Below are 24,070 nucleotides of genomic sequence, written 5' to 3' on the forward strand. Positions count from 1 at the left end.
GGGGTAGCTCTTGTGATGTGGGAGGGGAATACTTTTGTAAGTCTACCCCATATGCTACTGTTGGTATTGGCTTTGCAGCCTCGGTTGTAAAAGTTTACAATCCTTGGACTTTGCCTGCTACCTTGCATCCCTTAACCTTTCCAATCCATGTTTCAGCACTGAGCCTGGGGAGGAAATTGGGAAGCAGACCGAAGGCTAATATCTGATCAGAGAAATGTAGTGGGGCTGTTGTGAGTAGTAGGTGGGCCCCACACATCCTAGCCACCAGCTCAGTGGGAGTGAAAAGGAGTAGAATTACTGTGCTGGGAACTGCAAAGAATCACAGCCGGTCTTGTCTTTGTAGCAGTCCATAGTGAGCAACCTTTATTGCATTAGGGTGTCAGACCTGTAAGGATCATCTTTTAAGTGTGTCTAAATGGAGAAAAGATTAAGAATCATGTCCAAGAAGACCATGGGATTTTATACTACCTGAGCAAGAGCATATCACAGCCACATCAAGCAGGGAGGCGGCCTTTCCTAGGTTTAGTCCTTAACTAAATTAAATGTTCCCCCTTCTGACTTATTCCTAGTCTCCTATCCTCCACTCTACCAGACCTGTCTTTTTCCTACAGAGGTGAGTGGCTTGTTTGACCAATGTTCTTTCCATTGCAAAAATTTATTCAGTGTAAAGTTCACTCCAGAAACTTGGTTGAGACCTGAAATTTAGGCCAGTCCTGAGATGCACAGTGATCTTGAGGGAGATTGGATTACCTGCCAGGCATATGGCATGTATTTTGCCTTGGCAGAGGCCCTGGCAGGGCCTGGAGTCCATATTACCCCAGCAGTCTTTCTGCTTGGCCTTCTCTTGCTGTTCTGCAGGAAGGCCCTATCTGGCCACTTCTGCGAATATTGCCCCTTCTCAAGCACTCAGTAACTGGTGGTGTTGGCCCATCAGGACGTAAGGGGATGCCTGAGGCCTAAGCTTCCAGGGATATTAGAAATACCCACATTTGCGGTAGGATAAAGGTAAGAGCACTAAAGAACAGACTTTTAGAGAGTATGACAGGCGAGTTCTAAATGAGGACAGATAAAGCAAGGGACTGAATTTACCAACTTCTCTGCCAGTTGTGACTTTGACACAAGTTGTGTTGCTTTGAGCTCCTTGCAGAGAGCTAACCCCACCGCCTGTATATTTTGGTCCTTTGTCTTCTACTCCTTCAAGACATTTGCAAAGCACCGTTTAGATGGGGGACTGGGCCATAGTCCATCCCTAAGGAACTGATTGCTCCTGAACCAGGAACTCTGGGGCAAGATCCAGGGAAGACTGAGTCTCCTTATGGAAGAGAAACTCAGTTTAACAAAGCCTGGAGGCCATAGTCCATAGACCAAAGGCCTTTAGGGGACAGGCCCAGAGCCATCCTGAGGGAGCAGTACCATCCTGGTTTGGTGACTTGCCATCAAAAGGCTTCCTGAGCAGGTTCTTGGTGCCCTTTGGCACTGGCCCCTTTCCCTCTGAGTTAGGGCTCTGTGAAGGGCATGGCTCCAATAAGCTGAGGTATCTGGTGTGTGGGCAGCAGCTGGGGGTGTGCAGTGATGGCTTCAGATGAGGTTGTTCCTGAGACGCTGCTCCTGCTCCAGGGAGAGCTCTGCATTGGCTCGGTATGAATCCCCTGTGGGTCAAAGGAAAACAGGTAAGTACACCCTACCATGGTCTCATCCCTTCCCTGACAACTTCACAAACACACAGATACATTCTGCCCAGCTCATCTTTTACCTCAGGTCAGTCAAGGACACAGATCCCAATCCATTCTATAGAGATAGACCCAACAGGTGTGTAGTTTCAGGGGCATCGGGAAGAATAGGCTATTGAGTGGAAAGGGTTGTGCTGGTTACTCTCCTTTGGCCTCTAGAGATTGTCTCACTCTGGCTCCCTCATCCTCTGGTTTCTGGTTGATTTAGGTCAGTGGAACAATAGCAAGAGATGAGAGGGTGGAAGGAGAGAGAGATTGGGGTATTTCTTCCTCTGGTCTGGCAGTGATTGTCTCCTAGCGCACCCTTTGCCCTTTAAGCCTAAAGGTGAAAAGTTTTCCATTCTTGCTTATCCCTGGATGTCTCAACACCCCTTGTTTCCTTAGTCTTACACCTCTATAAGTAGTCCTTTCATTAAGTAACCTCAGACTCTCATCCAAGTGTGCCGTCTGTTTTCTGTAAGGACCCTGACAGGGGTCAGCACTGCATTATTTTTCTTTACCTCCTCACTCCTGCATTCCTTGCAGCCTGCTGCCAGCATTGTGGAGGATCTGCTCTCTCTCTATGTGCAGCCTCAGATCCCAATTCCCGATTCCTCTTGCATTTCTGTCTCATTGAATGGCAGCAAAATCTACTCATCTGACAAACTCAAAACGTTAAGACTGTTTCTTCCTCCTCTTCCCATTCTGTCTTCCATCTGTTGCCAGAGTTATCTTTGAAAACATAAATCTGATCTTTTTGTCCCCCTTGACTGAAATTTGTCAATGGTTCCCAGAAGTCCACAGGATAAAGTCTGTTCTCTTAGGAAGAACCATCATAACCCTCCCTGCAAAAAAACATGAGTGGGTTTGAAGTACAAAGCCCTGTTTTACAAAAGAGAAAACTTCTGAGGTTGAGATTTCCTTACTGTCTCACAGCTAGAAAGTGCTGGAGTTGAATTTGGAACCCAGTGAAGCCTTCTGAAGCCAAATCCTATGCTCTTTCTCCTACTCCTCCCTTCTTCTCTGACTCTGCCCCTCTGAACCCAGCTCAAACATCACTTCCTCTGGAAAACCTTTGCTGGCCTCCAGGTTGTTGCTTTCTCACGCTGCTTGCTCAGCATTTAGTTCATACTGGTTTGGGGTACTCATAGTATTGGGGTTATCCATTTGCATGTCTGCTTACCGTAGTTGACACTGAGCTCCCCATCTTACTCCCATTTATGTTCCTAGTGCCTGGCATAGTGTTCAGCACAGAAATAAGTCTTAATAAATGTTGACATTTGCCCCACCCCACCCCACATATGGAAGTGTGTGAACATGCACACCCCATAGCAAATACAAGCATTTTTAAACTTGAAGATGGAGGAATTGCTACCTTTATAAATAAAGTAGAGCAACCACCTCCTCACTCTGCCACCCCCCTCAACTGGATCTTCACTTCTTCCTTTGTCTGATACTGCCAATCCCGCAAGAAGGTCCCCTTCTTGCAAGCAGTGATCACAGCTGGGGGACTTCTACTTGTACCTGTGAGAAAGTCAGCTTAGGACAGAGGCAACTAAGAAAGACCATATGAAAAGGAGGGGGAGAATTAACAGGACTGGAAAAGGAAAATCCTGACATGGCTTGAAGTAACAGGAAAGATTCCAGGACACATGACAGACTGAGTTTACAATCCAAACAGCTTTAAGGACAAAGAGGGATGCAGAAGTAGGTATTGGATGAGGCTGACAGTCTGACCAGTTTGTTCTAGAACTCTACCTGTGAAGATATGAAAGGAAATTCATCTCTGTTCCGTCCTTAGCCTTTTACAGACATTCAAGTCACACACACGGGTACATTTAGAGCCTCCCAGCCCCCTGGGCCCACAGAGGGCTGGCCCTACAGTAGCTTGCAGTTACCTGTGTGGCAGTTGTGCAGCCAGACCCGGTGCCCGTCATACTTGCAGCGGCACTGCATCATGTTGTTGGAGAAATCTGACTCTGCCACCTCGTTTTTGGGGTTCACAACCACCTAGAGTGAGAGAAGGGGACAGCTGAAAACAGGGAATTTGGCTTCTGAGTTGATCGTGGCTGTAATAATCCTTTACATTTCACGTAGACTTGCACAGTGTGTTTATATTCTCTGCCTCATTAATCCTTACAGTCACCCCAGGAGGTAGGCATTAATGTCCCTGTTTGCAGATGGGGACTGAAGTCACAACTGAGAATTGTCATGACTCAAACCTAGGTCCTCTGGATCCTGATTCGGTGTTCTTTCCCCTATAGCAAACATAGCTCCTTCAAGGGACAGACCTGTCGGATGAAACTCTCTTCCTTCATTTGACCTCAGGGAAGCTTTTGGAACATCTGGAGGAAATGGAGTTCCTATGGGGAATTCCCACAAGCCCCTTACCTGGAAGATATAATCTCCAGGGCCCACGTCTGTGATATCCACCCATTGGCAATCAATGTCATGCCGGTAGGTGTCCCAGCAGCCAACCGTCACTCCCTGTTCCCCAAAGTTGGCACATGCATAGCGCCGCTGCAGTCCTGCAAAGAAGGGTACTGACAGTTATTGAGGCACTGAGTAGGTACTCAGGACCAAGCACTCTGCTAGGTCTTTCATATATTTATCATTTAATCCTCACACCGGCCTTACTAGTTATATGCAATCAGATTAGGGACCTGAGGTTCAGTTAAATAACTTGCCTGAGTATTAGAGCCAGAATTAGAATTAGAGCCTACTAACCATGAATCCAGCACTGTAGCAAACCCCATCTGTGACAGAGATCATTACTTTGGATGCTCTAATGGAAATCCCTGTTGGCCTAGGAAATGTGGTTGGAAGATTCCAGCCCTACTGTGCTAATAGATTTGTCTGTCCATCCATCCAACCCTCTGAAGAGCCAGTGTTTACCATGCCATTCCTAAAGGCTAGAAACTGTGAGTGTGCCCTTGGGAATTAGACAATCTGTCCCCTCAAAGAACTGAGCAGAGATAAGACAGGTCGGCAACTATTATCCAAAATAGAAAGTGTTAAGCATTTTAAAACTGGTACAAAGTGTGTTGGGAATGCAGAGGAAGTAGAGACCTTATACCTAAGATTTCAGAAGGTAACAAACTGATTTTTTTGTGTGTGTGTGAGGAAGATCAGCCCTGAGCTAACATCTATGCCAATCCTCCTCCTCTTGCTGAGGAAGGCTGGCCCTGGGCTAACATCTGTGCCCATCTTTCTCCACTTTTTTTTTACACGGGACGCCGCCACAGCATGGCCTGATAAGCGGTGCGTCAGTGCGTGCCCGGGGTCCGAACCCGGGCCGCCAGCAGCGGAGCGTGCTCGCTTAACCGCTACGCCACGGGGCCGGCCCCAGAAATTAATCTTTTTGAATTGCCTTGAGTGCTGACTGTTGTCAGGCCAGAGTCTCCAGGTGCCTGGGGCTGTTGCGCAGGGCAGAGGGGAACGTAAGCCCAAAGGGTCCAAGGAATATAACACGAGGAGGATCTGCTGACAGGAAATGACGTACCTGTGGGGCAATTTGTGTCCTCTAGACAGAAGCTGGCCTTGTGCCCCTCAGCCACCTTGGAGCCATTAAGAGTCAGTAGGTCATAGTGGGTGAAGACCTCAATGCTGTGGTAGTGCCTGCAGAAGGGGTAGAGCTGTCAGCCTTGCAGCAATGAGAGAGGGTCCTCTCTGGAAGAATTGGCAGGTAAGATTGAGGCGCTAGGCCCCATCATTACCCAGAGAGGAACGTTATAATAGCAGGGCAGTGCCCTCCTCCCTTCCAAACCCAAGATTAGTGTGACCCATGGCCTACTTTCCCATCACCTCTGGCCAGGCAGCAAGGCACAGCTGCCCCCATCACTTAGGGTCTTAACACAGGTAAGGAGAGGTAAAAGCTCTGCCCTGGTAGCCTCCAGCAGGCTGGTGTCTCTGGCTTCAAGGCCTGAAGCAGAGGTGGAAGGAAGGGGCACTTCTAGGGACCAGCCTAGGAGCTGAGCGGCTGAGTAGGGGCACTTCCTCCACTCCCTGTCAGCCTGGGCCCAAATTGCTACCATTGTTTCCAATCCAGTTCTAATGACAACTCTGTTCATGCTACAGGGAAAGGTACTTATTATCTTAGGCAAGGCCAAGTCCCAAAGTCACTGCCCATTCCTCTCAACTTTCCCCACCCACGGCTGTGTCCTGAAGAAAAAGAACATTTTTCCATTCTGTCTTTGTCACAGGCATTGTCTCTCCTGCCTGGGCTGGAGATGCCTGGTAGGAAAGAATGCTCATTGTCCCCCGTTAGTACCAGAGTTCATGCTGTTCTTTGGGGACCTTGCTTGGCTGCTGCAGAAACCAGCAAGCTTTTTCTGCAGAGCCAGCACCCTGGATGTATTTTGGGACTCCAGGCTTCTAGGAGTCCTCACTTTACCTGGCTTTTCCAACATAGAAAAATTGTCCAGTATCATTCTAACAGAGACGAACTCTGCTGGCAATGACTGCTCTGTTGGATGTTGCTGTGGGAAATGGACCCCATGAGCACCATCAACTTGGGTACATCTGGGGCAGGCAAGGGAGTGATGGAGAAGGCAGGTTGATCTCCTGGGATTCTCTATTACCTCCTGGAGGCAAGGCCAGTAAAGTGGCTGGGAAGGAAGACTCTTACCCAGAGCATACACTCCTTCCAGGAAAGTCTGCTTGGGGCCAGGGAAAGACCAGACTGGTTTGGTCCCTGGAACCTGTTTTTTGTCCCTCTAGAGCCAAAGCATGAGTGGGCACTAACCTGTGGCACTGGTGCCAAATCCAGCCGTGGCGTCCTGTCTTGGGGCGGAAGTCGGCCCGGCCCAGATTGTAGATCTGTGAGGAGAAGCGCAACAGGCGCCGGTGTCCGTAGGGCCAGTCCATGCGGTCAGCAGACTGGGAGAGGCAGTTCTCCTCGTGCGCACAGTACAGCAGGCTGAGCGGGCGGTCCTCCAAGTAGGCTGTCTCCTGCACTAGTTGGGCGTTCATCACGAGGTCTGGAGCACCTGGGCCACAGGGGGCACGGTGCGGATGCAAAAGGTAAGGGAGCCGTTTTTGCTCCTTTGCCCCCAGACCAAGCTCTTCTGGAGCGCCCCAGAAGAGGAGGGCAGTTTAGGAGTCAGGAGACGTGAGTTCTAATAAAGGAATGATCTATTGCCTTAACCTGGGAGGCAGCTAAAGTGTCACAGTTAAGCTTGCTGGCACTGGAGCCGGGCCGCCTAGGTTCACGACTTGGCTTAATTTCTGACTGCATCATTAACTGGCTCTCTGACTTGCTTAACCTTTTTGTCTCTCATTTTCCTTATCTGTAAGATGGGGATGATGATAATATTAATGCAATAATACCTGTAACATGCTTAGATCATTATCTGGCCTGATGTAAGCCTGCAATTGATGTAACCTAGTATTTCTTTTGAAAAATGCTTCTCAGCCTATAAGTGCCTCTCTGGAGCCTGCCTCAGTAAGCTCTGCTGATGTCTAACTTGGTTACCTCAGCTCAGCCACTCTTTTTCCCTGGGCCTCAGTTGGTTCAGTGTAAGGGGCAGAGGGCGCGGGCTGGGAGGGAGAGCTGGAAGAGTAATCTCTGAGCCTGCTCCTGAGCTCTGCCGTTCTAGTCCGTTCTGCTGCAGTTCCTAGGCCTGTACTTGCTCCAAGATTCCTGTTCTAACCTGATTACTGTCATGGGTGTTCATACCAGGGCATCCTGTGCATTCTTCTCTGAGTCATTGTGGACATTTCTGGTGCTTCTCTGTACATAAAAATCCAACATGCTGGAGCCTGTGTCTCAACAGGCTGTTCAGTGCTTCTCCTGTTTCCTTCCTGTCACAGGGGCTCTTACCCTCCTCGGAAGCCACATGCCTCCTCTACCATTGCTAGCCCTTGCGTGTGTCAGCACAGAAAGGTGGAGATCTGCAGCTGTTGCCGCGTAACATCAAGAGAGAAAAGTTGCCTGTTCTCAATGCTTGTTCGTGCAAAAACAAGGTTACAGTCTAGACCTGTGGCAGAAGCCCCATATGCGTGAGCCTATGTGCTGACAGTGGTGAGATGGGAACACCGGTTGACTTCAGTAGCTGGGAAGCGAGGGTGGAAGTGGGGCTTGGCTGGTTTGCTATATTGTATAGCCTGTACTATGACTAAATGCTCTCGAAATTCCTGTGGTATATTTTGTGAGTGGGCCAGGGTGTGCCCACTCACAAACCCTAGAGTTCCTGTGGAAAAGAAGGAGAGCTTTCAGAGAGAATGAGAAGAGGAGAGAGTAAAGGAAAGAAAGAAATGAGAAAAACCACAGAGGAGAAATACGGATGGCCACAGAGGGGCAGGTTGGCTGTCTGCTTGGCCATTGTGAAGCATCGAATTTGTTCAGGAGGAGAGCTGCCACTCCAGGCAGTGGAACAGGGAGGGAGTACAAGGTTCCCAGGAAGGGGAGCAGACCCCCAACGTGCTGTGAGCCTTGGTGCTGGGAAGGCCCACTGGGATGCCCCATTACCCTGCAGGAGAGGGTATGCGGTAAGGGCTCCGTGTTCTTCCAAGGTGCACTGGACAGAGAGGAAGCCCTGAAGCTTGCTGACAAAGGTTAAGGATGTCTTGGCTTTGAGGCTTGGCTGGGAAGAAGGTCAAGTGGCCACTAGGGTTGGTGCCAGCCTGCAGCCTTTGGACTGGATATAGTTATGTTGGCACAGATCTGGTTGGCAGATGTCAAACAGAGACGCTGCTGCCCTGAAAATCTGGGTTTGTGGGGCAGATCGATGCCTCAAAATGGTCTTGTCCTAAAGCCTTTGGGGTAAATCCCACAGCTCAGGATAAGAATACACAGTGGAGCCTTAGGCCCCGTGTGTCCTCACATTTATATACCCTTTACAACAGCCTTCAAACTCTTCATACTACAAACCACAGTAAAAAATGTATTTTATGTTGGTACCTAGTACACACATACATAATTCCAAGAAAAAAATACTACTCTTATTAAATGTAACACGTTCTGTTGTTTTCTCTTCTGTTTCACTTTTTTTAACCATTGGTCATGACATGAAAGTTGAAAAACACTATTGTACAGCCTTGTGTTTTCACATATTCCCTGGTTTAATTCTCACAATAACTCCGTGAGAGGGGCAGGGCAGGATTTGTATTCCCCCTGTGACACACATAGCTGGTAAATGGCCGAGCTGGGGCTCCAAGTCCAGCCTTCCTCCTCCTCCACCCCGCCAGCCTTGGAGCTGGGACCAGCACTTGGGGCCCTCCCTGAGGACGGGAGGTGCGGGCTTGCTGAACTGGGGGATCCTAGGCCTGCCTGCCCCACAGGCCCCGTGGGCCCTCGCGTTACTCACTGTGTGTGCAGGAAACTCCGGCTGAGAAGCGCCCCATGCCATGGGAGCAGTGCACTGGCCCGTGCCTTTGACACTGCTGCAGGGCCAGCTCTGTGCCTGAGCAGCGCACCCCGCTCATCACCACTTCTCCGGCCCCCGGCGTCCCCTGCCAGTACCAGGTGTCCTAAGAAAACAACCGGCATCACCCAGTCAGGGCTGAGAGGAGCCTTTGGAGTCATCTCCTTTGACTCCCATTGAGGCTAGGACCCTGTCTGACCACCCCCACCAGGCTGTGCCCAGCCTTGGCCTGAAAATCTTTAGTGATGGGACAGTCCATGCCACTTTGGACCCCTCTGATATTAGAAATTTCTTCCATGTATTGAGGCAAAAGTGGCCTCTACCACTGGCCCTGCCCCCTCACTCTCCTACAGTTGGAAGAGGATGGTCCTGTTCCCTTCCTGCCCACCCAGGTGGCCTGTCCCATTTCCCCAGCTGTTCTTCATACAGCCCCAGATGGTCGGTTGTGCTCAGGGTTGAGCCCAGTTCTCCAGGTGAGGTGTGGCCAGCATTGCCCGGCAGGCCAGTGCAAGCGCAGTTGAAGAGATTTCTCCATCGCAGCCATGCCCAAGGCCTCTTGACTTTGTTTCCTTAATATCTTTTGAATCCATCCACTTATTTCCCCCAGGACTGCCACTAGCCTGGCCCCAGCCAGCATCATTCTCACCTGGGCCACTACAGCAGTGTGTTTCCTTGTATTCATGTTAGTCTCTACCCAAACTGTTTGGCAAACAGCAAGGAAGAAATCTTGTCAAAATCTGGATTGCAGGCTTTGAATGGTCTCGCCGCTGCCTCCTTCCCCACCCTCACGCTCCACACCACTTGGCCTTGATAGCCACACTCCACTCTTGATCCCTGATTTCCTCAACCGAATCAAGCTTCATTTGGCCACAGGGTTTTTGCATGGGCTGTTTCTTCCTCCCCCATCTCATCTGGCTACCTTCTATTCATCTTTCCCATAGACACAATGATGTGCCTGTTGTGTGAACTTTTATTAATGGCTGCCTCCCTCACTTGACTGACTCCTCGGTGAGGCAGGAACTATGTCTTGTTCACTGTAGTATCCTCAGCACCCAGCATTATATTGGCCCGTAGTTTCACTCAATAATGAATTGTTGAAGGAATGAATGAAGGGTTAGCAGCGTTAGCACAGGACGTTTTGGAGCAAGACAGGGACCTACCTTGATGGCGTGGTTGGCAAAACCCAGGCCGAGCTGTCGGCAGGCCACCATGGCTTCAGTGAGCCCCCAGTGGTCACTGCACACGGACCCCCAGCGTCGGACCCCATTCACCTCCACCTGCACCTCCACCACACCCTCCACGGGGCTGCGCCCACCAGCCAAGCGCACCTGCAATGGTCAGAGGTGTGTCAGGAGCAGGGCAGCCCTAGGAGGGGAGAACGCAGGACTGCTAGCCCTGAGACCTGCCCAGGCCAGTTCACTGTGTGGCCCTGGACACAATGCTCCCCTTCTCTGGGTTTGTCTTCTCCTCTGTAACTCGAGGACATTTACTAGATAGTCTCTGACGTCTCTACCCACTAGAGAAATCTGACTCAGTGTGCCTGCACCCAGGGCTCTTGCTCTGGTACTTGCCCTCCTCCTACCTGAAATCGTCCCATTTACAATGATCTTATGAGACAGTTAATCCCACCTCACAAAAGAGAGAACCAAGATCAGAGACACGAGTGATTTGCCCACGGTCCACGTTAGCATGACACTTGAACTCTGACCATCCCACACAGCCTCTCCAATGCCACTGCCTATCACTGACAGCCCTTTGGCCCCCTGCCCCAGGCACCTTCTTTCTCAACTTCACAGGGGACCCAAGAGAGTGTGGTGGGAGAGTGCATATACCTGAGTCCCCGTTGCCTTCTGCCATCTCTGAAGGCCAGAACCTGGCCTTGAGGGGATGTGGGCCAGGCCAGGGGAGACTCAGGGAAAGGACAGGGCTTTCCAGGCTGGCTCCAAGGGAAGGCAGAAGTGCTAGCCGCCTCTCATGATCCCTTCCCCACTGGCTTGATGCTGTGTCCTGAGGCTATCTCAGGGCCTCCCAGGCCCCAGCCTGAGGCCATGCCCAGACCTGAGCTCACCTGATTCTTGAAGCCCATGTTAGGGATGTTGCACCTGACGGCAGCATCATTCTCATGTTGGCAACCATTCTGGGACCCTTCCAGGGAGGGGCAGTCACCGAGGGTTCGCTCATATCCCCTGCAGCGCACCTCGCTCAGGTGGATAGGCCCCAACCCTACAGGGGGAAGGAGAGAGGTACCATGTTACATTCCACCTCTGTAGCCCCACACCTGTGGCTTCCCCTCCCCAGAGGGGGAGAACTTCTGACCTGGGCTCTGGCATCCCAGGGCCACCAAGAGATGGACCAGTGGCACATCCAGGCCCTCCCACCCCACACCAGGCCTCCTCACTCACCTTGGCCCAGCCGGGCTCCAAAGAGGACCTCTCGAGCAGAGCCGAAGCCAAGCTGACGACACACGACGGTGGCGGAGATGAGATTCCACCCGTGGTCACAGACTGTACCCCACTGGTGGTTCATGAGCACTTCCACTCGGCCCTCACCCACTTGGGCCCCGGAGCGGAGGCGCACTCTCGTTTCCTGCTGGGAGAAATCCAGCTTCAGGGAGGGCTGAGGAAGAGGCAGGGGCTGAGCCACCACAAAGGGAGCTCAGGCAGGGCCCCATCCAGCTAGGCAGAGCCAACGACCAGAGCCAGTCCCATCTCTGACTGCCCACAGCTATTGCCTTGAATAAGCCATTTTTCTCAACCTCCCTTTCTTCAGTGATCAAGAACTGCCACAATAATAACAGTAATAACAAATTCCAGCTCTAATGAAAGTCTTAGGAGCTGGGATCCCTGGGCTTTACCACCCTCCTAATCTAGGCAAGTCCCTTCCTCTCGCCCTGCCTCAGCTTCTTCTTTGTCCTTTGGGACTCAACTAGATCAATTCTTCCCCAGGAGATCTGTGGGATGATTTTAGAGATGCACAGGGACATGGTATTAGTTAAAGTGATTCACGTAGTGGGGAAGTTATTTCCGTTTGAATTCTCTTCCACTCCTTCCCATTTCATGGAGGAGACCATCTCACTGTGGTGCCCCCATGTCTGCCAACACCTCACCAGCGCTTGCTCACTCATTCCTTTTTATAACAAAGGGCCAGGCTCATGTTCAATACCTTCAGCCCTCCATGGGATGTAGCTACAATGTAATTACTGTTTTTATAGTTACCTTCTATTCATGGCCCGTGATGTCAGCTTTCCATTTATGGTAGGGTTATAAACGGTTCCTTTTAAATAGATTCCAAGATTCTACCATTCTGTGATTCGCTCTCCTCCTCCCAGTCTGAACCAACACCTCCTTGATAGGGGTGGTTCATCCCTCCTCTCCTGCCTGTCTGGGAGAACCCCTCCCCCCAGACCCGCCCCATGGGACAGGGTCCTGCTGAGAGGGGGCCTGTGCCTCCAGGCCGGGGTGCAGGCCCCTCGGACCCACCTCTGCCCCGGACTCCTTGCGCTCAGGCTTCGCCTTCGAAGGGCGGAAGCGGGGCCCTGCTACACAGCTGACCACAGTGTGCATGCCACCTGGGCAGGCCGGCTGCAGCTTGCCCTTTGCTGGTGCCACCTGCACCTGGCAGTTGGCCATGTGGGGCTCTGTCCCCAGGCAGTTGACCCGGTGGATCCAGAAGGAATTCTTCTTTGTCAGGCTCTGCAGCCTGGAAGACAAGGGAGACTGAGGGTGGGGGAGGGGTTGAGGGAAGCGCTCAGGACTCCGGGAGAGCAAGGCATCGGGGAGGGGAGGGGAGGGAAGGTGCCGCTCCTCACCTAGACGTGGGATCCTTCATCTTCAAATTCCAGACTTTCCTGGGGTGGGAGAAAACAGGTGGGGAGTGGAGTGGGTGCAGAAATCCTACCCCTTGCCACCCTGGCTCTTCATAGTTGTCCTTGAGTTTGCACCAGACTTCACAGTTTGTAAACTTGTTCACAAATCTTATTTCAGTGCTGAGCTTCACAGCAGCTCTGACAGGGTGGCCACCTCACAGATAACGATGATCTCCATTTTACAGGGAAGGAAAGCAGGGCCTAGCCAGTCCCTCGAGTAGTACCAAACTGGGGTCTCTTCTGCACTGGGCTGCCCCTGGGGCAGGCAGCTCCAAGCTTGCCCTCTCCCAGTCCCCATGAAGGGAAACCTTTAGGGAACGCCCAGGGGAAGGGACCCAGGGGAAAGGTCCTCTGGGGACAGGTGGAAGTTGAAGGCCTTGCTGGCAGGGGCTCCCCACCAAGAGACACTGCCTATAGAGACACGAGGCTATAATCAGGGCTGCCCACCTCATGGGTGATGGGCAAGTCAGCCAGGCCCAGATGTGCAATTACCAGGCAGTGGGGAGTCAGGGACCCACATCCCAGTCATCCTCAAGGATGGAGCCACATGACTGGTCTTAGGGACCAGGGTCATCTAAGTCCGGGACACAGGAGAGAGCGACTAAAACTGATTGGGGGTGGGAGAGGGTAGATGACTCAGATGTCCTGTGGGAGATTTCTCCCTTCATGAGAAATGCAGTTTTCACTGACACAGAGCTGGTAGGACTGTGACTGGTCATCATTTACAGGCTGATGCAATCTTGTGACAGTTCTGTCACGTTTCGGACAATATTTTTACGTCACCTCTCCCAAATGTTGCCTCACTCCACGCCTTGCTTACACGCAACCCAGTCAAAGCCTGGCATGGATCGGAGTTGAGGAAGTTCACTGGGGCAAAGTTGAGATAATTCCCTGCGGATTGAATAATTGAGGCCTCACAACTAGTCACTGGCAGAGCTGAGACCAGAACTCAGGTCGTCTATCGTCATGGGCACCACTGTAAGTATCTTCAGTAAAGTCTAGTTTTTTAATAAAGGATACAGTTTTACATTCGATTGTTTTCATTTGGGGAGTATTCTGTACTATAGTCAATTCTTTTTATATGATTGGCAAGTACAATGTTTATATTCTGACTGTTTCTAGGTATTTCCCAGGGTCTTGAAGTTCATCCTCACTCTCCTCTTAATTATTCTGAGGGACCCATAACCCACGAAGTCCAGGCACATTCCTCAGTTGGGCCTGTTTCCTTCCCAATCCCAACACCTACTGAATGCCCTGCCATAGACACCCACCCCCGCCAATCTCACTGAACTCTGCAAGGTCCCACACGTCACACACACACACACACACACACACACAGGTACACTCACACATGCATGCGCGCACACACTTAGCCACTGCCCCACTGCCCCACCTCCCCTGTGGCCCTCTGCCCAGCCGTCCTCCTACCTATAGTAGTGGCTGTCGACAGGTGCCTCGCTGGGGAAGCCCAGCATCCCGCACACCACCCTGCTGTTGTTCCTGGTCCAGTCCTGGTCACACACCTGCCGCCAGTGGCCCTCGTACTTCACCTCCAAGGCTCCCTCGGTGACGGGGCTGCGCCGCTTGGCACTGGCCAGGATGGGCTTGAGCCGCACCTCCTCCAGCCGCCGGCCCTGCAGGGTACGCCATCACCGTGGGCCCCAGGATCCCTGCCCCTGTGGAGCCCACTGCAGGTCTTCACATGGGAAAGCTGGGTCTCAAAGTGCTTAAAGATCACTCCACCCAGCCCCCTTATTGCACAGGCTAGGAAACTGAGGCCCAGAGAGGGGGAGGCATTCATCGAAGGCCAAACTGTGAGCACAAGGCTGAACCTCAGTTTGTTTAGGGTCCTTTCCTCAACTCTTGAGAGAACCAGGCAGATCTGTGCCCTCCTTGGGATCAGGATGGGAGCCCTTGGAGTTAGGGAGGCTTCCATCGAGCATAGAGAGACCTTCTTCATGCCACCCTGGGGAGAGCTGGAGATGGGCACAGACCAGCTACTTGAGACCACCAGCAGGATCTTTTGGCCCACAAGACCCCCGACCCTAGCCCTGGGGTGACTTAGACCAGTGCAGAGCTGCCCATCATGGCCCACCGCATTTAGTGGGCCAGGGCCAGCTATCCTCTGTCCCTGGCAGCAGAGAGTAGGAGCCAGAGACCTGCCTTGCCTGCTTCTGTTGTTTGGCTTGGGCTGTTTTTAGCTTGGGGTTGTTTGTGCTGGGAAGAGGCAGCAATTGTGGCCAGGCCCTGTGGGTAAGGCAGCCCCTTGCCCCCCTGCTGCCTTCCTGATGGGGAGCAGCTTCAGGGATTCCCAGCAGGCCCAGCCTCTGATTCCCTGGCCTGCCCTACCTCAAGCTGGGGCCCTCTGTCCATGCACCTGCTCCAGGCCACCAAAGGAGTCAGGGCCCCAGGGATGCTTCTCAGCCCACGCTCTGCTCCCTTTCCCCTCCCTCCTTTTCCAGGTTCATCACCTGGAGGCTTTCTGTCCCCTGACCCAACTGTCAGCTCAGGCCAAGGCCTGAACAGCCTCCTCACCTGGGCCCCAAGGGCATTGGAGACCTTTTCAGAAAGATAGCCTCGCTGGCGCTGGGGGTTGCACACCACCCCGACGTCCTCTGAGTGGCTGCAGTCACTGACGCCCCAGCCATTAGACCGGCACTGGTCCAGGGAGCTCTCTGTGCCCATACAGCGCACATTGTCCAGCCAGATGGGTCCTGTGGGGGAGGGGATGGGTGATGCTCGGGGACAGACATGGAGAGGCAAGTCATGGGCTCTGCCTCCTGGATAGGACCCCCACAGTTATCAACTTTCCCCTTCCAAACCCTGAGTAGAAAGTGGGGGTGGGGGAAAAGAGTTGTTTCTCCTGGGATCTTGGTATCTGCAACCCTGCCTACTGCCTCTTCTTGGCATTAGGTCCTGTAGCACCTGTTTTTGGAAAATGCTGGATAGGTCTAGTAATTAGACCTACCTGTTCACCCATTCATCCTTCCATTCATTCACTCAACATTTGCTGAGCAAATGTTAATTGTGTTAATTAACTGTGTTAATTGCTATGTTCAAGGAACTTAGAGTTGAGTGGTGGTGATGGTTGTGGCTTCATTGCAAGCAAGAATGGGAGGGTTGGAGCAGGGATCATTTGCAGCTGGGGCACTCAGGAAATGCCTCATGAAGGAGGTCATTTGAGCTGGGTATTAAAAGATGGGTGAGAGTCTGATGTGTTCTGTTGGAGCCTCAGTGAGCCCACTCCCTGAGAAAAGCCCGTTGCCATCTTCTTGTCATCGTGCTGGGCAGCACCAGGCACTCACCCTCCCCTGGGCCATACTTGGCACTGTGGGCCCAGGTCAAGGCAGCCTCAAAGCCCAGCTGGCGGCAGGCCACTGTGGCTTCCTGGAGAGCGAAGTTGTCATCACACACGGTGCCCCACTGGCCCTGGTGCAGCACCTCCAGGCGGCCCTCCTCTGGCCTGCCCTCTGGGCCCACCAGCCGTAGCTTCCTGGTGCCCAGTGACTGGGGCCTGCTGGGAGGGGCCTGGCCCAGCAGCAGGAGCAGCAGGAGCAGGAAGGGGGTGGCTGGTGGGGACCACGTCATGATGACTTCAAGGGCAGCTGGGGTCGAGGCACCTGGAAAATGAGTAAATATGACAATGATCATCACCTCTACTCTGACCTCAGGCCTCTTCTGCTGGCAGAGACAAAAGAAGGCAGGGAGCCTCCAAGTGTGTAAGTGTGCGTGTGTGCACCCACATGTGTGTGTGTGTACAGTGGCACTGATAGAGTCTGGGCTCTGAGATTAGTCAATTTGGTTCAAACCCACCATTCTTTGGCCATGTGACCTTGAGGAAGTTTAAGATTAACCTTACTGAGCCTCAATCTCCTCATCTGTAAAGTGGGGATAATAAATAAAATCCTTGTCTCACAGTGTTGTTGTGAGCATTAAATAAAACACTGCCTGTAACTGCTTAGCACAAGCCTATCACGTGGTAAGTGCTCCTCAAATAGCTATTCTTGATACGTCTTATATGTAGGTAGAGGGGGCGGCCTACGCTTTGAGTCATAGGGGAGCTCCCAGGGGTGCCCTTAGATCCAGAATATCTACCCCAGGGGCACTGCCCTCATGATGGTCCCAGCACCGTGGCCACCCTCCCCGTGGAAGGCACATGGAATGCTGGAGCGGAAACGGTCATTTGTGGGGGTCTAGGCCTCTGCCGCTCATTTGCTGTGCGGCTTGGGCAAGTCTCAAACTCTCCAGGTCCTAATTCCTTATTTCCAAAGTGAGGAGATTGGAGCAAATATTGTCTAACATCTCCTCCCACTCAGATAGTCTGTGATATCCTCGGGCTCTTGCTCTAGGTCCATCTGGGGGTGTGATTTGTACACCGATTCAACCAGCGTTTTTGGAATTCTTGCTTCAGGCCAATTATTAGGCCCGGTGCTGGGACACAGAAGTGAAGACATTGAGCACTACTCCCTGCCCTCACAAAGCTCAGGGAAGAGGTATCAGGGAAGGCATTCAGAGAAGGGACACTTAACCTGGGCCTTGCCGGATGAAGAAGGGTTCTCCTGAGTAGAAAAAGGCATTACAGGTAAAGAGAACAGATGGGTAAAGGAGGAAAGAGGGAAAGAGGTGAGTTGGGCAAAAGCAGGAAATGCCCTCTCTTAACCCTGTGCTGCAGTATTGGGGGCTGGGAGGGGACAGCGGTGGAGGGACAGGCCGGGTCCAGATGATCAAGGGCCTGTGCACCATGCAGAGGGTTTGTCCTTCATCCTGTAGGAAGTGAGGAGCCATCGGCGGGTTTTAGGCAGTGGCCATACACCAGAGAGAGGGCTCCTGTCTCCAGGGATCTTTGGGTCCTTAGAAGGGATGAGGTCGGGGCCTGGTCCTCTCCCCCTCGTACATTAAGAGCCTTGGTCCTGGGAACAGGGTGGAGGGAGCATAGCGGAGAGAGTCATAGCTGGTTAGAGCTGTCGAGTGTCTGCAGCTGCCAATGTGGAAGCTCCTCCATGCCAGGCTCTGCTGCTGACAGGGAGCTGAGGCCGGCCGGACACAGTGGATGGAGAGAGTTGGGTCTTTGGCTCCCTCTTCAGTGCTTGAGTCTTAAGAGAACTCGTTCAGGGGAGGCCCCTCCCCCTTCCACGGTCACTGCTGCCCTCGAGGGATTGCATAGCTGGTCAGTCTCAGTAGGGGGCGTCTCACATGGCCGCCTGCCACTCCCTTCCCTCTGGCTGGTGTCTGGCTGAGAAGCACTCTGCACCTCGCCAATCCTCCTGCTTTGGCAAGCCCAGGGCTGGGTTGAGTGGGCTCCTGAAAGTGCACCAGATGGGCTCAGGAATGAAGCTCCACGGGCATGAGGACTTTGTGTTGTGTCCCCAGTGCCCAGAATGGTGCCAGGTATGTAGGTGGCACCCAGTAAATGTCCACAGCTGCACAGATGAAGGTGACATAGCACAGTGCTTAAGTGTCCAGACTGGGAGTCAGGCCGCCTGGGTTCACATCCCACCTCTGCCAATTAGTTTCTGGGTGGTCTTAGGCAAGTCATTTAATTTCTCAGTGCCACCATTTCCCCCTCTGTAAAATGGGGATAATAATAGCACCTACCTCATAGGACTCTTGTGAAGATTAAATGAATGAATACATGTTAAACCCTTAGAAGAGCCAGCTCTCAGTTGACAGTTAACTATTATTAACAACAACTATTAACAGCTACTATAGAACCATTGGTCTAGGTCCCAGCCCCTCTTTGGATAAAGAAGGAATGGAGGCCACGTCCTAACTCAACAGCAAGGCCCCGGGACCCCTCTTTGCGACATTCTCCAGCTTTGCCTCTTTTCCCTCTGAGCCCAGGTTCTCTTCTCTCCACTTCCGGAGACTGTGTTGCCTCCTCCCCATTCTCCCTGCTGAAGTCTCTTCCCACCCTGACCTCTCCTGCACTTCCTTTCCAGACTTAAACACTTTCGTCATGTCTCTCCCCACTCGTGAGCCTGTGAGGGCTCCCGGCTGGCTGTCACCACGAGCAGAGTGCTCTCCACTGCTTGGGATGTCCCCATTCCCTCCTCCATGCACCCCTAAGGAGGAGGTGGACAACTAGGGACTGAGCCAAACCGAAGTCACTGTGGTTATGACCTTCCCCAGGTGACAGGAGAGGATGGGAACGATTGGGCTCAGGGCCCTCCAACTGTTAGGACCCAGTGGTCACATGGGGTCTGGCCTGAGAGACAACCCTGCTCCCTGTCCCCATAAGTCGGGATGCTCCTCATTCTGCCACCAAGCTGTTCTGTGACTAGAGTCAGGTGCTTCCTCTCTCTCAGACTCAGGTGCAGCACCTCTGAAATGAGCACTATCTGTGACATGCTCCGATGGGCCATGGGGTGGGCCAGGCAGGTCTGTGTCTGGCTGTGCCCGACAGCCCCACAGCACTGCGGACGTCTTATAAGAGGCGGTGGACAGTCCTGGGCCAACAGACTGCCTCCCCTCCAAGGGCCTCCCTGGAGGCAGGGGTGGGCTTCTGCGGCAGGACCCTGGTGCCAGACAAGGGCTGCTCCCTTCTATGAAAGCTGCCCAGGAGATGGATGGGCAGTAGGAGGAACCGAGTGTCAGATAAGGGAGAGCCCCTCTTCTGAGCCTTCCCACCAATGCAGGTCCCTTAATAGCTTTTGCTCACACCAAACTCGTCCCCTCACATTCCTCACACAGATCCTTCAATTCCCAGCCTCCAAGCCTTTGCCCTCACTGTTCCTTCTACTTGGAGGACCCTTTCCCTCTATCTCAGATTGCGAAATTCCTCCACATCTTTCAACACCCAGCTCTAATGCTACCCCTCCATTAAGCCCTTCCAGGCTCCACCTTCCTAGCACTTGGTGTGTTTGCTTCCTGTCTCCACACCAGTTTCCACAGTGTCTCCTCATAACTGTTCCCGCAGCACTGAGCACAGAGGAGAGGACCAGGCTGGGAAGGAAACTGCCTTTTCCCAAGTGAAGCAGAAGGGGTCAGCGTGAGGGGAGGGAAGGCTGGAGTGGAGGGAAGGGATGTTAATAATAATTATTATAAAAATATTTCTTGACTACTTATCTCTACTTTACAGATGAGAAGATGAGGCCCAGAGAAGCTAAGTAACTTGCCTCGCCAGGATTCAAACCCAGGCAGCCTGCTCCAGAAGCTAGACTCTCAACCATGAGAGAGATGGATGTTGGAGGAGGGGGAAGAAGGAAGGGAGGCAGGGAGATGAATGAAATTCCACCATGTTGCTGGTTGATTTATGACCCAGCTGTGGAGTGAGGGCACTGGGGTGAGTGCCAGCCCTGAGTGCAACCAAGTGACAGATCCAGGACCTGCCAGCTTGAAGCAGAGAGCACCTGGTCCGGGTGCTACCAGGGGACTCTGGCACCTGGCCTGACCAGGCCCCCCTCTAGGGAGGGCTGGAAGTGCCCACGGGCATTCAGGAGAGGGCATCAGGGCTGCTGAGCTGGTGGGCACCAGCCTCAGGATCACCTGAAGCCCCTTCCCTGTAGCTCTTTGGGGATGGGGCAGGGCTTCCCCTCTCAGCCCTGATACCCTCCCTGGGACCACTGATTATGGTGACCTGAAGCAGTGCCAGCAAATGGGCTCTGAGCTCTACCTGTCCAGGCATAGGACTTGTAGAGGTTGAAGCCCTCTGCCCACCCTCCATCCTCTGCCTTCTCCCCCACCCTCAGCATAATCAGCTTTGATCTGTTTAGTTGGAGAGCCTGGCTTTACTCGGCCTCTTTGTCCCCCAAGTCACAAGGGTGACATCTGAACCCACCTTGCCCCTTCTGTGTCCTCCGTGGGGGAGCAGGCAGAGAAATGGTTACACTCAGTGTGCTCACAAACAAGACACGCAGACACCCCGTAGGCCAGGGCGCACCACCCTGGGTGGGCCTTGGGCCAAGCTCCCCAACTTGGTCACTTCCACTGGAAGCAGGTTGATGAGCGACTAGGGGGCTAGGCTAACTGTCCATGGGGCCCCCATCCTTCCCAGGCCCCAGCCTTCAGGAACCCTCAGAGGCTTGCAGACCCACAGAGAGACATAAGTCGGACAGACAGGACAGCAAGAGACAGACCTGGGGCCAGAGGCCAGGCGGAGGCTCACCAGCTGGAGCGCAGGCGTCCGGGGCTGGGACTGGGTTGTTGAGGCCAAGCAGCGCTAAGCGGCCTCCTGGAGAGCCCTGGGGCCCTTTTATCCAGCTGCCGCCCGCGGGCGCCCCCCACCCAGCCGGCCGGGAGGAGGCCCCGTAGGCCCCGCCCCCGGGCGGACCTGGACGAGGCGAGCGCCCGGCCGGCCCCTCCGCTCCGCGCCCCCGCGGGGACGTGTGCCACGGTGCCCACCCGCAGCCCGCCAGAGTCCGCCGCCTGCTGGCCCGGGAAGTCCCGGGCTCGCGAAGTAGCGGGGGGTCGAAGGGGGGCAGCTGTTTTCCGTGGGAGAAACTGGCGCCTGCGGCAGGAGGGACTGTGGGAGGCTCAGAGTTCCCGGGAGAGCGGCGGCTGGGCGCCAGCGGGTTGCGTTTGCCTGGAGCGCTGCTGTTGCCTCGTGAGTCCCTGTCTGAGGTGCAGTTTCCTTCTCTGCAAAACCGGGTGATACGCCCCCCCCCTCGACTTGACCTGGGGATTACATTAGTGAGTCCTGGGAGGTGCCGGTGCCACAGCACAGCACCCTTCATAGGGGAGGGCCTCCCTGTCAGAGGGCCCCAATCCCTCGAGCTTGGTTACTTAGCACAAGGCAGAACGCCTTCTTGGGGGCGGGCAGGGGGCCGAGGGGGCTCGGTTCAAACGAGGTCCGGATGGTGTGGTGCAGGTGTGCTCTCTCTGGAGCAAAAGGTGGTCCTCTCCATTGCCCCGGTCCCTCCAAGCTTACTGAGTACTATGTGGGCGTGAGGCCTCTGTTCTGCCCATTGTACAGTTGGAAACACTGAGCCCCAAGAGACAGGACTTGCTGCCTCAGGTAATAAACAATCAGCAGAGAACTTAAATCCTCCACTACAACTCCTTACAGAGATGAATGAGGCAGTCCTGGCCCTTGACAGGCTCATGGGGGGAGAGTGTGTGTGGAAGGTGGGGTGGGGGTAGACTGTGGAATAAGACAAAAGTAGACAAGGCTGAAAGAGAGGAATCGCATCAGCTTAGTTGAGCACCCAGGTGCCTGAATCCCAGCCCCGCTCCTCCAAATTCTTTCCCACAGTGCTGGTCCCTCCCAGTGCCTCAGTGACCCCATCTGTAAAATGGACAGACTTCCTTCCTCCCTAGGCCCAGATCAGTCGAGCCTGGTTCACCCTCTTCCCTCCACCTTGCCTGAGTGTCGTTCCAAAGGCTCATTCATTCACAAACCGTTACTGATTTTCTCCTATGTGCTAGACAGTGCTGGAGAGCTAGACACTGTAGGGGGGTGGTTGGGGGGGGGGGGCCTTCCCAGTCTGCTAGGGGAGGCAGACGTGTAAACACTGCCACAAGGCAGAATGTGATTAGGGCTAGGATGGCAAGGTGGACCTTTCTGATCTCTGGGTGACAGATCACACTGACCCGGCTGCCAGAGGACCACTGTCCTGCTGGTCGCCCATGTCCCAGATGTCCCCCCAGTGCCCTTACCCCGCCCCAGCTGGGCCCAAAGCATTCCCCCTGATGAATCAACAGGAAAGAATGCTCCCAGCCTTGGGTCAGAGACAGCAGCAGCAGCCCAGCTCCTCCCCCAGGGACAATGAGGCAGCTGTGGGCTGGGGAGCTGGGTATGCCTCAGCCCCCTCCCCATGCCCAGCCACCTCTCATGCGGAGCCAGGAACAACATGGAGGGCTCGGAAAACGTGGGCTCTACCTGCTGCCAATCACCCGCCCAGGCCTGGCTGCCCAGAACTAAAAATACCCTGGAGGCCAGGGGCTGGCCAGCTAGAGCCCCGGGGAATGAATCGACATTGCCCAGAAGTCCTTTAAGCTGCAAGATTCTGGGCAGAGGCTGAGGCTGGAGAGCAGTGGAAGGAGGGATCTCCCAGGGGGTCACTGTGAGCCCCCCTCCTTGAGAAGTGCGGGGCTCCGTTACAGGCCCAGCCCCATGACTTACTAATGGTGGGATTTTCTCAGCTGAGTGGCCATCTCCTCATCCTTAAATGCTATTGCTGTGTGGGTCAAATGGAACAATTCAGTTCCTCTCAATAAGCTTTGACTTGATGGAGACTGCCGCTTCCTCCTTCATGCCTGACTGTGCTCACAGCCTCAGCCCGCGCCGAGACCCTCTGCTGCACTCTTGATAGACGGGTCTGTGTCTGCCTTGACTCTGGGGGCCCCTTGAACTTCTTACTTATCTCTAAACCCAGATTCTATCGCAGGGCTTGGCACATGGTGGGTTGAATAAACGGGCCTGCTTTGAGCTGGTCCTTGAGCGAGAGCCGGGGAAACGCAAACAAGCCAGATGTGATCCCTGTCCTCGAGGAATTTGCAGAGTGGTGGGGGAGACAGATCCACAATCAACCAACAGATGAGGCACTGTTGTCAGCATCATAGTGGCTAGCAGGTATGGAGTAGTTGCTCTATGTATCATCTCATTTAATCCCCTTAAAATTCCTATGAACAATACTTTCATCGCCCTCCTTTTATGGATGATGAAACTAGGGCCCAGAGAGGTTAAATGATTTGGCCAAAGTTACACAGCTGTTATCTGCAGAGGGTAGCAAGTGGTAAACTGGAGCGGAAGCACAGGGCCGTGGGTACAGAGGAGGGAAGTCTGAGGATTCAAGGCTTCCTGGAAGAAGTACCTTGAAGGATGGATGTGACTCATGAGGTAGAGAGGTGGGCAAGCAGGGTGGTCACGAATAAAGCTTTGAAGCCATGGAGTACAGGTGTCAGGAGTTATCCCATCTCCCCTCAGCCCTCACCCAGGGCCCCGGGGTATAAGCATCGCTGTCCGCCCACCCCTCCCAGGGTGAGGAGCTGAGGAGTTGAACAGTAGCTAACACGACTCTCTTCCCCATGGGGTGTTTCTCAACCCTGCCCAGGTCAGGGCTGTACTTTCCTCCCGAGTGGGGAGAAAATCTGCAGAGCGCTGTGACCGAGGATGTGGCCAGCAGCACCTGGGGAGAACCTGCTGGGCAAACCTCCTTTCTCAGCTGCTTCAAGACTCAGTCCAGCCCCACCTC

The 24,070-nt window shown here is 53.5% G+C and overlaps 1 protein-coding gene across 1 annotated transcript; it reads right to left on the reverse strand.

Annotated features, from left to right (window-relative positions):
• Positions 1 to 339: 339 nt before the first annotated feature.
• Positions 340 to 21,115, reverse strand: LOXL4 (lysyl oxidase like 4). The gene is made up of 15 exons (XM_087432404.1): positions 21,014 to 21,115; positions 16,244 to 16,558; positions 15,474 to 15,652; positions 14,367 to 14,572; positions 12,882 to 12,920; positions 12,553 to 12,772; positions 11,476 to 11,659; positions 11,142 to 11,296; positions 10,234 to 10,401; positions 9,017 to 9,179; positions 6,454 to 6,697; positions 5,212 to 5,327; positions 4,101 to 4,237; positions 3,608 to 3,719; positions 340 to 1,649 (listed from the first exon to the last, which is right to left on the reverse strand). The coding sequence occupies exons 2-15, from the start codon at positions 16,524 to 16,526 to the stop codon at positions 1,579 to 1,581; spliced, it is 2,277 nt and encodes a 758-aa protein (XP_087288530.1). The 5' UTR covers positions 16,527 to 16,558; positions 21,014 to 21,115; the 3' UTR covers positions 340 to 1,578.
• Positions 21,116 to 24,070: the final 2,955 nt, after the last annotated feature.

This window comes from Ceratotherium simum, chromosome 6 (genome assembly GCF_057802395.1).
Source record: "Ceratotherium simum simum isolate JZ-2026a chromosome 6, ASM5780239v1, whole genome shotgun sequence".
NCBI lineage: Eukaryota > Metazoa > Chordata > Mammalia > Perissodactyla > Rhinocerotidae > Ceratotherium > Ceratotherium simum.